Consider the following 16,763-nt stretch of genomic DNA (forward strand, 5'->3'; position numbering starts at 1 on the left):
ATAGTGACATCAACAAAGTCTTGGCTGGGTCTTTTAGTTTCCCATCCCTCCTGCGGCCGCAAGTTTAACCCTGCTCGTACAGTCCAGTCCATCCCATGCATTGCAGACACTGCCTACAGGAATTTTATTGTAATTCTTTATTGACAGGAATTAAAGACAATAACGGGGTAGAACAAAAAAGTCAGCACTCACAGGTGCGTGCGTAATAATAAGGGAAGACAAAGCAATCATATTACATTGATAAATAAAGGTACCTAACCTCTGAAGGTACTAGTTAGATCCCATTTACAGTTTTTCTTTATAGTGATCTGGTTTCAGCACGCAGTACAATTTCAAAGGATGCCTACAATCGGCATGAATTCCTTCTGTGTTTTATCACAGCATGTGTATGTTCTCTCATTAATATTGCATGTTGCATTTATTGTCTCCGCTACTGCAAAGAATTTTATATTTAACCTCCATTTCTAGACTGGTTAGAACCATTTTGGAACATTTCCTGATTCTAATGTAAGCTCCCTGAGAAGAGTAATTTTGTCAATGTAGTGAAAGTGAATCTAAACCCAAAAACAAACATTTAAAACTACAGTTTAATCTGCTTATATTTTGCTTTCCCTGGTTCCTCTCTCATTTCCTTACCAACGTGCTTATAAATTGTTTTGTTTTTTTTTGTTAAAGAAAACCTTTGTTTCCATTACATACCTTATTTTAGACCTAGTGGTGACATCACTAGGTCTCTGTGCTTCTCCTGAGCGCCAATGGAAAGATAGAGGTTTTACCTGAGCACCAACGCAAAGATGGAGTTTTCCCTGAGCACCAATGCAAAGATGGAGTTTTCCCTGAGCACCAATGCAAAGATGGAGTTTTCCCTGAGCACCAATGCAAATGTAGACTTTTCCCTGAGCACCAATGCAATGTTGGAGCTTTTCCGCGAGCATCAATGCAGAGGTAGGGATTTTTGTTTTAGACCTTGTGGTGACATCACTAGGTCTCTGTGTTTCGTCTAAGAACCAATGCAAAGATGCAGTTTTACAATGAGCACAATGCAAAGATGGAGTTTACCCGAGCACCAATGCAAAGATGGAGTTTTCCCTGAGCACCAATGCAAAGATGGAGTTTTCCCTGAGCACCAATGCAAATGTAGACTTTTCCCTGAGCACCAATGCAATGTTGGAGCTTTTCCGCGAGCATCAATGCAGAGGTAGGGATTTTTGTTTTAGACCTTGTGGTGACATCACTAGGTCTCTGTGTTTCGTCTAGGAACCAATGCAAAGATGCAGTTTTACAATGAGCACAATGCAAAGATGGAGTTTACCCGAGCACCAATGCAAAGATGGAGTTTTCCCTGAGCACCAATGCAAATGTAGACTTTTCCCTGAGCACCAATGCAATGTTGGAGCTTTTCCGCGAGCATCAATGCAGAGGTAGGGATTTTTGTTTTAGACCTTGTGGTGACATCACTAGGTCTCTGTGTTTCGTCTAGGAACCAATGCAAAGATGCAGTTTTACAATGAGCACAATGCAAAGATGGAGTTTACCCGAGCACCAATGCAAAGATGGAGTTTTCCCTGAGCACCAATGCAAATGTAGACTTTTCCCTGAGCACCAATGCAATGTTGGAGCTTTTCCGCGAGCATCAATGCAGAGGTAGGGATTTTTGTTTTAGACCTTGTGGTGACATCACTAGGTCTCTGTGTTTCGTCTAGGAACCAATGCAAAGATGCAGTTTTACAATGAGCACAATGCAAAGATGGAGTTTACCCGAGCACCAATGCAAAGATGGAGTTTTGCAATGAGCACCAATACAAAGATGGAGTTTACCCGAGCACCAATGCAAAAGGAGTTTTCTGTGAGCACCAATGCAGAATTGGAGATTTTCCCTGAGTGCCAATGCAATGTTGGAGCTTTTCCTCAAGCACCAATGCAAAGATGGAGTCTTCCCTGAGCAACAATGCAGAGTTAGTGTTATAACTGGGCACCAATGCAAATTCAGGTTTCATTCTGATTTTTAGTATGCAAATCTGTTCATTATTCTATTACTATATCTACAACTCAGTGATCACACTAATATTCTGCAAGCTGTAGATGAGATAAATACTTCAGTGGTTCCCCCAAGATGTTAAAATGTTTTTAAGGGCTCCTTTAAGTAGAAAAATGTTGAGAAAGGCTGCCTTAGATATGGTGGCTGCATTAGACGTCTTCTTTTTTTCTGGCTTTTCCCCCCTTTATTTTTACCTAGTAATTCTGCGATCATCATACTTCTTGTCTTAGAAGTATGATCATAATACTTCTTGTCCCTTCATGGCTACACTTATTTCTCCACTATATCTTTGAAAGTTGTCTTGTTTGTCATCCAGGCTGGCCTTTTAAACATGTCTGCCTCTGTTCATCTCTATTACATGGTGAATTGATGGGGCTAGTAGTTTCCACAGGAAAGATACGATTTTTGTGTGTTTTCTTTTCACTCACAGGAAGTATCAAGGACACTGCATTTCTGGCAGGGTCAACATGAATTTTCTGTACTTGCTGGAAATGTTCTTAGCCTGAAAGAATACTATGCAGACACTACATCTCAGGACCAGTAAGCTGCAATATGAAATGTTTAGCTTTAGGGTTTAGATATGCTTTAACACTCTGATTGATGGGAGAGTGGCCTGCTTCCAGTATCTGGTATTATCATATTGCAGGATTACAAAAAATATTTTTGAAAGATCCGTGCATTGGAATAGGATGGATCCATGGGTCTAGTTCTTCTTCTCTCATCATAGACATATCCAGGATGGATTGTTATAAAACATTCACCTATGTCGCCTGCTGCTGGAAAGCTACGTGTTTCACTGACTGTAAGATGAACGGTGTTGTGTACAGAAACATTCACAGGAAGCTACCAATTCGCTCTTGACTGACAGCAAAATGAAAATGTGTCTGGCATTACTGTGCCATCCATCCATGTGAAAAAAATCCCCCAGACTTATGGTTTTAGCGGTAATGCCTTTGATTGCTAGAGAGCAAATTTTATTTTTATCACATGCATTTTCAAAATAGGATTGCCTGACAGCTGACATCTCTTATCCAAATGTGACCTTCCGATGTTTTTCTGCCGCAGCTCGCCGTTCTTTATCTAATCCAAATTTGTCCTTGCACTTTATTCGTATACATTAGGTTTCATTTAACAAACGCTTGACAGCACTGAGAACCCCGAGGTTTAAAAAAAGACATCTTACGAAGGACGGTTTTGAAGAATATTCATAAATGGTTTCATTATTTATTCTATTTTTAAGCTGCACCCAGCGGTTGCTAGATAGCAAGGTGGCTTCCGAGACATTCACGCCACTCTCTCTTTTCCGTGTGTAATCAGTGTGTTCTGCCTGTGCATTTGTCTGCTTGATCAATGGCACATGTCACAGCTCCTCTGCAGTGCTGTAGCTCTGAACACCGCTACATTCTACATCCACTTCATCTTTGCTGATATTTACACGTATCAGGCAGGTGTCAGAATCTATCCCAACCCTCTAACGCTGTTAGATTGGGCTCACTGGAATTTAAAATTATGGTAAATAGACACTGGCTTTTTTTTTTAACCGATGGAAGCACTTAGAGGGTAGTAACATGTATAGAAAAAACAGAATGAATTCAAGATGCAAAATGTACACTTTGGGATGGAGATTATACACACACACGTCAAACTCAATTCACTTGGGGGGGCCACTCGACAAATTTTTTTCTGTCAAATTTCATACTTTAAATTCAAATTTAACTATAGTCGGTTTCGTACTACGGACACTGACATATACACAATAAGGCCCCATTCATATCAGTATGTTTCGGTGCGATTAGGGATTCCTGCATCAGGAATTTGCGTTGTCCTGAGGAAGGAATCACTAATCTGGTGTTTACAAGCGGCAGCTGTCACCCATTCAAGTTAATGATCAGGTGACAGCAGCTGCATGTAAACGCCTGCCCACCGCATGTAATGGTATGTGATATTATTATATGCGGTTAGAAAACACTCTCCCTGGATGCACAATCATTGCATCCAGGGAGAGTGATTGATTCGTAACCGAATGTAATCATATCACATGCGGTGTGCAGGCGTTTACATGCAGCTGCTGTCACCTGATCATTAACTTGAATGGGTGACAGCTGCCGCTTGTAAACGCCAGATTAGGCCAGATTCCTGCTGCAGGAAAATGCAAGTTCCTGACGCAGGAATCCCTAATCGCACGTGAAGGTACAGGTGTGAATGGAGCCTAATACACTACCCCCATACACATAAAAAATACTACCCTTGCACATATAAAATAATACACACACACAATCACAATCCTATTCCTGAGTCTGCCCACCAGGCTCCACCTGCAGCTAAGATATCACTTTTAACCAGACTGGTCCTTTGCTGTGGATATGTATACCAAGCTGGATCGGACCATTTTACACTAATCATTCCTGTGGATGGGGAAGTTGATAATGAAATATAAATGTGTACACATCATCACACTCGTAGTCCATTGATACTTCCTTCCGTCCCTTAACTGAAAGTCCATACCTTAGTACAGAGAGGGGCTGGAAGGAAGAGTCTGCAGGAGTCAGAGCATTGCATCCGTGATCCACTGATCGTGGTCGCTATGCTTTCCAGGCTGAAATGCAAAAAAATACTAAATGCACATTATTTGTTTTATTAATGCCCCTTCCTCCCGGATATCCCCCATGATGTATTATCATTTTTTAAGAACATACTTACCTTTTTTTGCCTAAAATCTTTAGTATAGTCACATGACAAGCTGGATCATTTTCCTCTTTAGTTTTTGCTGGTGTTGGCAGTCCTCCATTAGCAGAAATCAGTTCTGATGTCATCATGTCTGCATGAAAATACTGTAAATGAATGCGCTGTGGTGCCGCCCTTTATTGGATGGGCCCACAACACCCTGCAGTCACAGTATTTACCTAGGCTTCCAGGCTGAGTAACACTGTACATCATGCAACCTAGAAGGCTGAGGACATCTTGTGGGCAAAGAGAGGCAATGTGGAGAACATCCACAGAATGAAGGTAAGCTTTTCTTGGCCTGAGGCGCTCTACCTGTAAACCCTTTTTTAGGTTTATTTGAATGTTTTTTTAATGCCTGGAGTTGAACTTTGAAGTGGTTCAATTTTATTGACATGTACGGTATAGGTGAAATGTAAATGTCTGGATAACACGTCAACCCTATCAATGGACGAGAGGTGAATATGCATCATCCCCCTTCTCCTACAAGCTGATGAACGGCAGAGTTTGTGTAGAGGACAATAGGACATATCCTGCAGCATCTTGGGAGCGGACTTTTTTTTTTTTCCGGGTTCAGTTATGACATGTTCAGGAGTGACTAAAAAAAAGGTTTTAATTTGAATAATTCTTTCACATTTGTTTTCATGTGACTGTTGGAGACAAAGGACCAACATTAAGGATGAATGTTTTCCTGCATTTGAAATGCATATCAAACACAGGTCAGCAGTTTCTCATTTACTTTGATGCTGCAGTGTGGAAGACCAGGTTTGAGGTTACACGCTAACCTGCTCTACGTTTCCTTGTACGCAGCAGGTCCTGATGTGATGCATTTGCCCTGCAGGCAGCACAGTGGCTTAGTGGTTAGCACTTCTACCTTGCCGTGGGTTCAAATCCCAGCCAGGATTCCATCTGCATGAAGTTTGTATATTCTCCCTGTGCTTGTGTAGGATTCCTCTTGGTACCACACTCCAACGACATGCTGGTTCGGTAATTGACTCCTGTCTAAATTGGCCCTAGTATGTATACAAGATAGGGACCTTTTAGATGCAGTGGTGGAACTATCGCTATAGCGACCCAGGTGGCCGCTAGCGGGGTCCGGCCAGAACGAGGAACAAAAGAGCCTCCGCGGGCCGCTATGGCATGACAGGCTTCTGTAAAGGTGCCCATACACCTTACAATTATCTGCAGATTTTCTGTGGTCGGATGGAAAGTGCTGGAAACAGATTGGCCCAGGTGGAGATTACTCCATCCACACAGTTAAGTGTAGATGGAGGAATCTGTTGCACCTTTTCCATCTGACCACAGAAAATCCTCAGATAATTGTAAGGTGTATGGCCAGCTTTAGGAGGAACGCGCTGCTGTTCAGATAACTGATAACTTCCAGCGGCACGTTCCTCCTCACAGCCGATGCTGAGTCAGTGACAGCCAACAGCTGCGGAGGAGGCTGGGCCCGGCGTTGGCAGCGGGGCCTGCCAGCGACCTTGGAGGAGGAGGCAGGGCCCGGCGGTGCAGAAGGATGACAGTGGATCGGGGCTGACAGGTAAGAGGTGTTCTCAGCCCACCTGATATCCTGCAGAGCTCACCATAGAGAGCCTATGGTGGGCTCTGCAGGGTCACTCTCAGGTGGGCTCTGCAAGGGGCGTAACTAGAAATAACAGGGCCCCATACAAAATTTTGCTATAGGGCCCTGTGATTTCCAATTACGCCCCTGCTTAGATTGCAAGTTCCTCGAGGGCAGGGACTGATATGAATAATGTTAAGCACTGCAGAAATTGTCGGTACTATATAAATACAAATAAAGCAAGGTTTGCTAGCACCTAAAAGTGTTTTTTTCCCCCCCCAATTATAGGAATTCGAGTTCTTGTTAACGTTACATAGTCTACCTTCGAAGTATGCTGATGAGACTGACTTTGATATCAATTCAACGCCTGGCAGAAACGGGTTACTATGTTAAAGCGAAATTCTGGGAAAACATTTTTTTAACCCTTGCAATGGGGCTATCCCCGCACTGCAAGGGTTAAGTGCTCGTTTATGTCTAGGAGCGAAAATAACAAACTTATACTCATCTAAACCTCGCAGCCAGCTTCTGTTGGAGCGCACCCTCCAGCCTGCCTTCCTTCTCCACTGCAGCGATGGTAAGTCCCTAGGTGTCCTCATGTCCTATACAGAGTGTATTGGACATGATGACTAACAGGACCATGGACTGCTGGAGCGTGGGGGAGAGAGGCTCCAGGGACCACTCAAACAGCCGGCTGCAAGGATAACTTTATTTAATTTACACCCTAGACGAAAATTTGCACTTTACGCTTACAGTACGGGTGTAGCCCCACTGCAAAGCTTAAAGAACTCTGGGGAAAATTAATGTTAACTACATTGAGGGGGATTTGTCAAAATCTGGAGCAGTTGACTAATTTTATCTTTCATTTTCAAAGCTTAACTGAATGAACTCGAGAGAAGCTGATTGGAGCAGACAGAATCTGGAGCAGTTGCCCATAGTAACCAGTTTTCATGCATTAATGTTGTTAATGTTGTAACCAGTTTTCATGCATTAATGTTGTTACATTAAATCCTAAATTAAATTAAATCTACTAAGCTGACCTGTGACAGTCTCATTGTCACAGGTCGGCTAGAACTATGAGGTGAGTGAAAAGCACTCACCTCATAGTTCTCCTTTAAGGTGCCCATACACCTTACGATAATCGTATGCGATCGCGTTTTCGTCCGATAATCCCAAGGTGTATGGGCAGTGTACAACCGCAAATAATGTACAATCGTACGACTTTTGACTTTCAAGCAAGTTTGAAAACTTTGGTCGATTGTACGATTCTCGCAAGGATAGTTGCGTTTCCGTACGTCAAAAATCGTACGATCTACACTGCTCATGCGCAAACGAAAATACGTGCGGTCGATTGCCGCAATTCGTTTAGGTGCTTTTCTTTAATTACGGCTAATTGAACCTTGCGATAATCGGGGCAGGATGGGCCCGCCGTGCGAAAATCATACGACGGTTCGATCAGACGAAAAGTGTCGTACAATATTCGCAAGATGTATGGCCACCTTTAGGGACGCGCTCTCCAGTTTCTGTCACGTGTTGTGACAGGGATGCCACTGCTGCCACCGCTGTAACTATTACATGTTGCTTGATAAAGGAAAACATTGCGTGTGTTTATGAAGTATTACCTTTTCATTTCCCAATTTTTTTATTTTTTCTGCCACAAAAACCTGAGGCTGTATTCAATGTAGACAAAGGAACATCATACAAAACCATTTATTAATCTTCAATGTAAATAGATGTTTGTTTGAGATAAAGATGTATGTTTATAATTTACAATAAAACATCGGTCATGGCAGGAATGATTATCACCGGCTCACGTTTAAAGGTTTTTCCAGAACAATGATTCGTGTGGTCAGATGTGGGACTCTATCGTTTCATTCTGCTATCTATCTCTCATAGATTGAGTTCCTGTGTTTTATAAGAAGCTGACAAACACCCAATTCAGGAACTACTACTAGCAGGATTGCTTTTAAAGGATGCATCCCGGGTATAAAAGCTGCTTTTATTTATGTGGGCCAGAATTTTGTTTTAAAGAGACCATTTCACCAGACCATTCAACGAAATCTTCTCATGAGATTATATCAGCATTTATCGTATTTGCGGCATGTTAAAATCCGCTCTTTTACAGACATCCAAAAGCAATGAGACTGCTGCTGGGTACCGCCATCTTAAATGTGATATAAGCAGCCCCAGAGCTGTCACTCAAGTGAAACTGTATAGCAAGGGTAGCCAAACCTTGGCCCTCCTCTGCCTCTGGAAGTCATGCATGTGGCTGTGAGTCTCACAATGCATCATGGGATTGGAAGGTTAAACTTTGGAGAACCTTGGCACTCCAGCTGTTTTGGAACTACAAGTCCCATGAGGCATTGCAAGGCTCTGACAGCCACAGACATAACTCCCAGAGGCAGATGCATCTTGGGATTTGTAGTTTTGGCACAGCTGGAGCGCCAAGGTTCGCCACCACTGCTCTATACTATTCCGCTTTGCTTCTCCCCCAGCATCTACATAAAAGGTTATCTAGGGAGGTAAATGTAGGGGTGGAGGAGCTGGGCCAGCGCAGAGTGTAAATAAGAAGAGAAGGGTATGACATGGCAAGAGTGAGGGAACTGTGCTAGAGAAACTCTTCTTGTGTTGTCAAATTTTCTAGCAAGTTCATAGGCACATTGCAAGTGAATGAAAAAATAATTTATGTAAAGGGAAACTACTGTAAGCATTTAAAATACTTGATTTTCGGTGCTTTGCTGTCTCTTTAGAGGTCCCTGTGTCATCTCTGAAAAGACAAGCACAGGGTTGTAAAATAAAAAACACAGCAGAGCTTCACAGACAGCAAGCAGACATATCACAGGGAACAGCAGGAGGGTGTAATAGACACAAAGGAATGCCACAGCCTACCCGTGTGCTGACCTTTAAGCCTCCTGTAATATTTGATGTACGGAAATGACGACTTGTAAGTCGATTCTCTATAGCTTGTATACGCTGAAGGGGATTCATCAAAACTGGAGCAGCTGTGCATGGCAACCAATCAGCTTCTCTCTTTCATTTTCAAATCTTAACTGAAGAGAGAAGCTGATTGGTTGCCATGCACAGCTGCTCCAGTTTTGATAAATTCCCCCCTGTGCTTTCATTGTGCTCCAAGCCTGCTGTAGGCAGTGTCCATGCTACCGTAGCTATCCTAATGGATATTAAGTGGTGGATTCTAGAAAATCGTGGAGTTTCTAATACTCGGTTACATTCTCACATACTCCCCTGTATGCGTGCATTGCATCTGTGTTACTTACGGGATCTCCTTTTTTTAAACTTAATACTCAGAGACAGAAATCAAAAATAAAATTTTACTGTTTGATATAAGTAATAAAATGGTTAGGCATTAAATTAATTACAGGGAATAATTAGCACAGAAACAACGTCCACCAATCACAATACCAGAAAACCACACACGCGACAAGGAGGTGGAAAGCAAAATAGGATTTTTGACTTAAACAGTAAAATCTGTTTTTTGGAGTACAGTACAGGGCACAGGCAGATTCAGAGATGACTGGGTAATATGCAGGTATCACCAGGTGATTGGACACTGGCCTCTCTATTGTTATCAGAAATGCCGTTCAGCAGCTGTGAAGCTAGTTACTACCTCCAGTCCCCTTGCACTTTTTGTCTGCTATAGTGAGTACATGTGCACCGAAATGACATTTTTAAAAATAAAAATGTCAGGTCAAAACTGAATTTTTTTTTCTAACCATTTTTTAATATCTTATTTATTTTTTATAAACTTTATTTTTTTAATATTTTATTTATTTTTATTAAATATTTTTACATTACTGTTGGGGGCCCTGATGTTTCAGACCCCTGCTATTTCACTTTTAATATAGAAGAGATTGAGGACATAGAGTCTAGAATCTCTTTTTCTGCAGTCGTTATAAATGAACAGGAATCCTCTATACTGTGTGCTCCTGTCCATTTTTAACTTGTGGAGATAGTGTTTACTATAGCCACATTTATGAATGAACAGGAAGTGATGTAGATCATTTCCTATTCATTCATAACTGGGGACACAGTAAACATACTATGGATTCAATTATTTACAAGCAGTCATCGGTTGCTGAATATTTGTACCCGCTCTCCATCCTGACTCACTGTCACAGGAGGCTGAGTCAGTGGTGCGGGAAGGAGAGCTCAGTCTCCTGTGACAGATGACTCCTCCCCTGCACCGCAGGCCCGGCTTCCTGTGACGGCTATCTTTGCTCCCACACCGCTCTCCTGATCTCTCACAGGACACACTGGCCACTCAGTGCTCTCCTCCCCCACATTGCTTGGCCTGCTGTAACAGTTTTTCTTCTCCCCGCTGGATGCTGCGTTGTGTCAGAGGGGACACAGAGCAGCGCCCAGCAGGGAGTAGAGAAACCAGGCATGCACCGCAATATTGGTTGAAAAATGGCACTTTCCTAATAGTGAGGGGTCCCGCATGGCAGTCACAGACCAGCACAGTGAAATTCAAGAGTGCACATTCCAGCTCTTGCACAAGGAATAGAGGCAGGGGACCTCACTCACACCTTGACGTCATTAACTTTGGATCAGCACACCCCCCAGGGTCACACCATTGTGGATTTGCCACTGCCCTGGACCTGTATAGCACCCTCCAGCTAACCCAATGCGCTGCACTATGTGCCATGGTGGTCATCTAACGCAGGATCTGGTGTTAGAAGCAGCATTACAGGGTGGTCCAGTGTCTTCAAGCTAACAGAGTTCAAATACAGTCCCTGCAGCTGCTACCGTGGGGTGCCAATCCGGAAGCTGCGACGCAGCCTCTGTGGCTGTATGCAGCCAGAAAATCTCAAGTGAAGAAAAAACGCAGATGCGCAAGAATAAAGGTAACAAGACTATCATGCATCTCCCTCAGAAGAGAGGAGACATCCATCACCTAAGCACACTAGGAAAAACTGAGGATTTCCTGCAGACGGAGAGGCTATATAAGGGTTCTCACAGCTCTGGCCAGTGTCCAATCACCTGATGATACCTGCATATTACCCATTTGTCTCTGAATCTGTCTGTGTCCTGTACTGTACAATCAAGAAAACATGCTGAACTCTACGGCTCTCCCATAAAGAACACAATACAAAGATACTGCTGAAAGCAGATACACAGAACTATATACATGGGAAACCTAGAGACATCCCCTTCGTAATAAGCAGTGTCTATATACACAACTTCATACACAGGAGTAGTGCACCACATACATGATCAAATGCAGGAACCCTTTCTCTCTCTCCAATACCTTCACATAGGCTAGTATGGTCTTCCCACATACATGTGGTAGTACGCTAAAGACCACATTTTCCTATAAAGGTGGGAAACACAAGTATGGTGACCTGATACACCATCAGCACCCTCCACTTAATACTGTTCAGACTAAGATAATGCCTTCAAGAAGGATAAAAGGGCAACTCAACTCATTAAACTGAGAAAATACAAACAACTTCTCAGCTGAGAAAAGTAGGCCCACAACTTGTCCTCTCTGACTGCAGTATCCCGTTATTCTGGTATACAGTATACAAATGAACCGTGTTTTCCCTTATGGGAGGCTCTGAACATGTCCTATAGCTCTGGAGAATTAAAACGTGCTCTACTGATTAGGGCATGTTACCCATGGGACTGGGAAAAGTTTGCTACAAAATTGTGCCTCTAGTTATTCAAACTGTCCTTGCTGGTGCCTTCCTCCCGGGTGGGCTCTTTCTCAGTGCTCCCGGAGGAGTTGGACAGCCTTCCGGAGTGCTTGTATGCTGTGCACAGCTCCTGCACGCGCTCTTCGGTGGGTTCCCACTTTAGGAAGCCAGCCTCGTTCTGAAGAAACAGCACAGCTGTATTATGTACAGCCTTGTAGTACAACTCTTCTCTGTTGAAAGAATAAAGACAGAGAAATAAAATAATCTTCCAAAAAGATCTGGATCAAACAGAATTACAAAGAGGACAACAGCTAAAAATGATGAAGAGGCCAAGCCTTGGGTTAAACCTAACAAAGAATGTATGAACAGGTATTACAAACCCACATGTGGATGAAAAAAAAACAAGTCTATAAAGCAACTGGGGTTGTTTCTGTAATAAATAGGGCAGAGGAGAATAGCACGTACAGGAGGGCAAAACGACAAACAGCCTTTCCTTTAATAGCACTGCTAATCCCACCAAGGTATACCCGCAAAGTAAAAATAAAAAAACAAGCTGTGGTGAATGTGCAGCTAATAAAAGTCTTACCTAACAGTAGGTACCCTAAGGTGGCTGATATTACACGTTCATTGTTACAGCGCCCTGACTTCCTACGCATACAGGCTAAGATCCACCTAAGTGCCATTCCTCTTTTCTGCAAGAGCTCTTCGGTGGCCATTAAAATGTATCTAAAGCCAAAACCTTTTTTTTGGAGTTTTTCTGATCAGGATTGGTAACAATCCCTGTCAGGTTTTTTTTTCAGTTGAGTCTTTTTTTCTATACTTCCTGTCTCAAAAGCAAAACAAAAAGTGAGATGTCTTAGGCAGTTGTCACTAAAACAAGTGTCCCCATTGCATGATTTCTGTTCCAGTGAATTTTTCCTCACTTGCAGTCTTAGTGACAATGGCCACCAGGACAAATAGTGAAGGTCAAATGGTCCCTGGGACAAACAATGAGGGTCAGTCTCCCCAGTGTAGACAGAGAGAGCAATAACAATCTAACAGAGGTTCTAGTTCTACCCTACGTTATACAAGACAAATGCCTTTAGACACACTTTAAGGGCTCTTATTGGACACGTTCTGCATCGAATAGTTAAGCGCAGATCACTGTCAGTGTTTCACTTTATTGCTCTTATTTTCTTATTGGCTACGATAGCTGAAATGTTACAAAAATAACAGTTTTGTTGTTAATCATGAATTTTGGGCCAACCTCTGCAATGAAACCACAATATATATATGGCCAGTTCTGAACTAAACCCCTTAGCTACGGATTGTGTTTATGTTACAGGTATACATGCCTCTTGCATACATGCTGGGAGCCACTGCGGTATTCGTGCTGGAAGGCCGGGAGCACCACCTGGTGACGCTTGAAGCGGCTTTCTTCCATGCGAGTGAGGGCAGGCGTGGGGGGGTCTCTCCATTCAGGGATGAACACAATGAAGGATAGGGGCTGATCTGAACTCTCCAGCAGATTCTGGAAGAAACAAATTGGGCTGGTTAAAAAAAAGAACAACCACAATAGCAGAAAAAAGCAGTCAGCGTAATCGTATCTATTCACCTCAAAATGTGTGACCATGGCATCCATTAACTCCTCACTGAAAGGTGGATTGGACTCAAAGGAACCACTGACAGGGAAAAAACTAAGACATGGCCTAGGATAAAATAGAAAGAAGGAAAATATTTATAAACACAACCAAGGATTACATTTTACCCTTTACCAATTACTGAAAAGAGTAAAAGTAAGTTAACATTTCTAGACGATTCATATACAGAATATATGAATGTTACGTTTCAAATGAACTTATAGCTAACACACCTTATATATCAGTAAGGTGATTATATATATATATATATACCATAAAATACTGCTGGGGGTGTGCTCCAATAAGGAGCCCAGAGATGGGTTTTAAATGGAACATTTATGAATGATTTTAGTTAATTTTCTTTAACTTTATTTTAAATTCCCGTGTCTGTAAATTTGCTTTTCATATACTTTTAAATGATTTCTATAAAAAATTTATTTCAGAAATAATATATTATGAGGTTCATTATATTTTCTATTTTTCTACCACCTTCATGCTTTCTGATTGTAGTAAAGTATATCTAAAGTAGACAACATTTAAAAATCCCTGTGAGGTTTTTTATGTGACGTCTGGACAGATAGGCAGCTTAGACAGCGCTTAAAAGGAAGCAACTTCACGGAGGGTAGACCCTGCATAGAGCTAGACTACACCTAGTGACTAAAGCAGTAGTATGAAACATACTCTATATTACCAAAGGTATTGGGACGCCTGCCTTTACATGCACATGAACTTTAATGGCATCCCAGTCTCAGTCCGTAGGGTTCAATATTGAGTTGGCCCGCCCTTTGCCGCTATAACAGCTTCAACTCCTCTGGGAAGGCGTCCACAAGGTTTAGGAGTGTCTATGGGAATGTTTGACCATTCTTCCAGAAGCACATTTGTGAGGTCAGGTATTGATGTTGGAGGAGAAGGCCGGGCTCGCAGTCTCCGCTCTAATTCACCCCAAAGGTGTTCTATCGGGTTGAGGTCAGGACTCTGTGCAGGCCAGTCAAGTTCCTCCACCCAAAACTCGCTCATCCATGTCTTCATGAACCAGTCATGTTGGAACAGGAAGGGGCCATTCCCAAACTGTTCGCACAAAGTTGGGTACATGAAATTGTCCAAAATGTCTTTGTGTGCTGATGCCTTAAGAGTTCCCTTCACTGGAACTAAGGGGCCAAGTCCAACCCCTGAAAACCAACCTCACACCATAATCCCCCCTCCACCAAACTTTACACTTGGCACAATGCAGTCAGGCCAGTACCATTCTCCTGGCAACCGCCAAACCCAGACACGTCCATCGGATTGCCAGACAGAGAAGCGTGATTCGTCACTCCAGAGAACACGTCTACACTTCTCTATAGTCCAGTGGCGGTGTGCTTTACACCGTGTAATATTTAGCAAGGAAATTTCACGGAATACCTGAATCCAATACGTTTCGTAATATAGTGTATATGTATATATAATAAAAAAAATGTATGATATAGATTCCCTTTAAAGAGATACTTCTTGAGTATTTGTCAGCATAATGTGCAGTATATATCTGAGTACTCAGCAACAATGTATCGAGTGGTAGCTTGCAATGTTTCCTTACCCCTGGGAGCCAAAGTATCCATCTGTGTCTGAAAAGGCAGAGCAGTACTGCTTGAAATAACAGTTCAGAGGTGAAGCGAAACACTCGGCTGTGACACCAAAACTCTTGTGCAAAGCCTGAAAAACGTTGACTGGAAGAGCCCCCTGTAGACCAGAGCCTTCATACTGTGCTGTCCCAAACATGACCTTCAATAAACAAGACTGCATGTTATATGCGGCTTTTATTTTGTCGAATATATAATAAACTTAAAGCTGATCCTGTTGTAGATACCTGATATCTTCGCAGGAGACACCATACACGAGTTAGGAACTTTTCTGACACTGGGTCATCTGTGCAACTGAGGCGATAAAGCTTAAACTGGAAAAGCAACAATAAAACATGTGAATATAATAACTCCCATGTCACAATCACAAGATATGTAGGCATTGCCAGAAAAGAATGTTGCTCACCAATTTGCTGAAGTAGCTCTGGTTGATTCTGACGGACTCCCCCTTGTACCTCACGCATACTATGCTGCCATCTTGCTGCACATCAACTACTCCCTGGAGTGGCAAAGCTGGGGAAGTCAATCGCACAGGGTGACAGTTCACAGCCTTCTCTGGGCAGGGTGCGGGTGGACCTGGCTCTGTAAAGAATTTTTAAATTAATACTTAATGGTTATGACAATCACAAAAATAAGCAAGCTTACTGCATATAACATCTCTGCAACTAATAACGTCTTATACAAATTCTTATATCAAGTCAGACTATTATACCTCCCAAAAAATAGGATTTTTGTACTCACCGTAAAATCCTTTTCTCTCCGTTCATTGAAGGACACAGGGCAACAGATCGGAGATCCTGAAAGGTATATCGCCACCTGCAGGAGTAGGACGCTAGGCACATAACAAAAAAAGACTTAGACAGCCTAGGGGCGGCCCCTGCTGGTGGCCCAACCCCCCACCTGCTGACAAGTCTCCAGTTAGTAACAAGCAGTTAGGAGTGCATACCCAGAGAAAGAGGGCGGGACCTGTGTCCTTCAATGAACGGAGAGAAAAGGATTTTACGGTGAGTACAAAAATCCTATTTTCTCTCCCGTTCATTGAAGGACACAGGGCAACAGATCGGAGATCCTGAAAGGTAGGGACGTCACCAAGCAGTAACCAATGAGGGATGGGCTAAACAACAACGAAACCCAAAAAAGAACCACTCAAAGGGCCGCCTGCAAAACCTTACGCCCCAAACCAGCATCCGCCGATGCCAAAACATCCACCTTGTAAAATTTGACAAAGGTGTGAACGGAAGACCAAGTAGCGGCCTTGCAAACCTGAGAAACAGACGCACCATGGCGAAAAGCCCAGGATGCGCCAACAGCCCTAGTAGAATGGGCAGTGACAGGAAAAGGGGGCTCCCGCCCCCTAATGGCATACGCCTGTATGACAACAGTCCGAATCCAACGGGAAACGGTAGCCGCCGACGCGGCCCGGCCCTTACGAGGGCCACTCGTGAGGACGAACAAGGAATCCGTCCCCCGGAAGGAAGCAGTAGCATCCAGATAAACACGAAGAGCGCGCACCACATCCAGGCAATGCAGCGCCCGTTCCTTCCTGTGAACCGGCTT

At 43.0% G+C, this 16,763-nt stretch overlaps 1 protein-coding gene across 1 annotated transcript in view; it reads right to left on the reverse strand.

Annotated features, from left to right (window-relative positions):
* Nucleotides 1-11,880: 11,880 nt before the first annotated feature.
* PCIF1 (PDX1 C-terminal inhibiting factor 1) overlaps nt 11,881-16,763 on the reverse strand; it is a 43,490-nt gene continuing 38,607 nt past the window's right edge. The window contains exons 13-15 of the mRNA XM_018559041.1: nt 13,566-13,659; nt 13,306-13,481; nt 11,881-12,201 (exon numbers count right to left, since the gene is read on the reverse strand). Coding sequence (XP_018414543.1) covers nt 11,991-12,201; nt 13,306-13,481; nt 13,566-13,659 — 481 coding nt within the window. The 3' untranslated portion in view covers nt 11,881-11,990. The remainder of the gene's footprint in view (nt 12,202-13,305; nt 13,482-13,565; nt 13,660-16,763) is intronic.

The sequence above is a fragment of the Nanorana parkeri genome, unplaced genomic scaffold (assembly GCF_000935625.1).
Source record: "Nanorana parkeri isolate BGI_ZX_2015 unplaced genomic scaffold, ASM93562v1 scaffold377, whole genome shotgun sequence".
Taxonomy (NCBI): Eukaryota; Metazoa; Chordata; class Amphibia; order Anura; family Dicroglossidae; genus Nanorana; species Nanorana parkeri.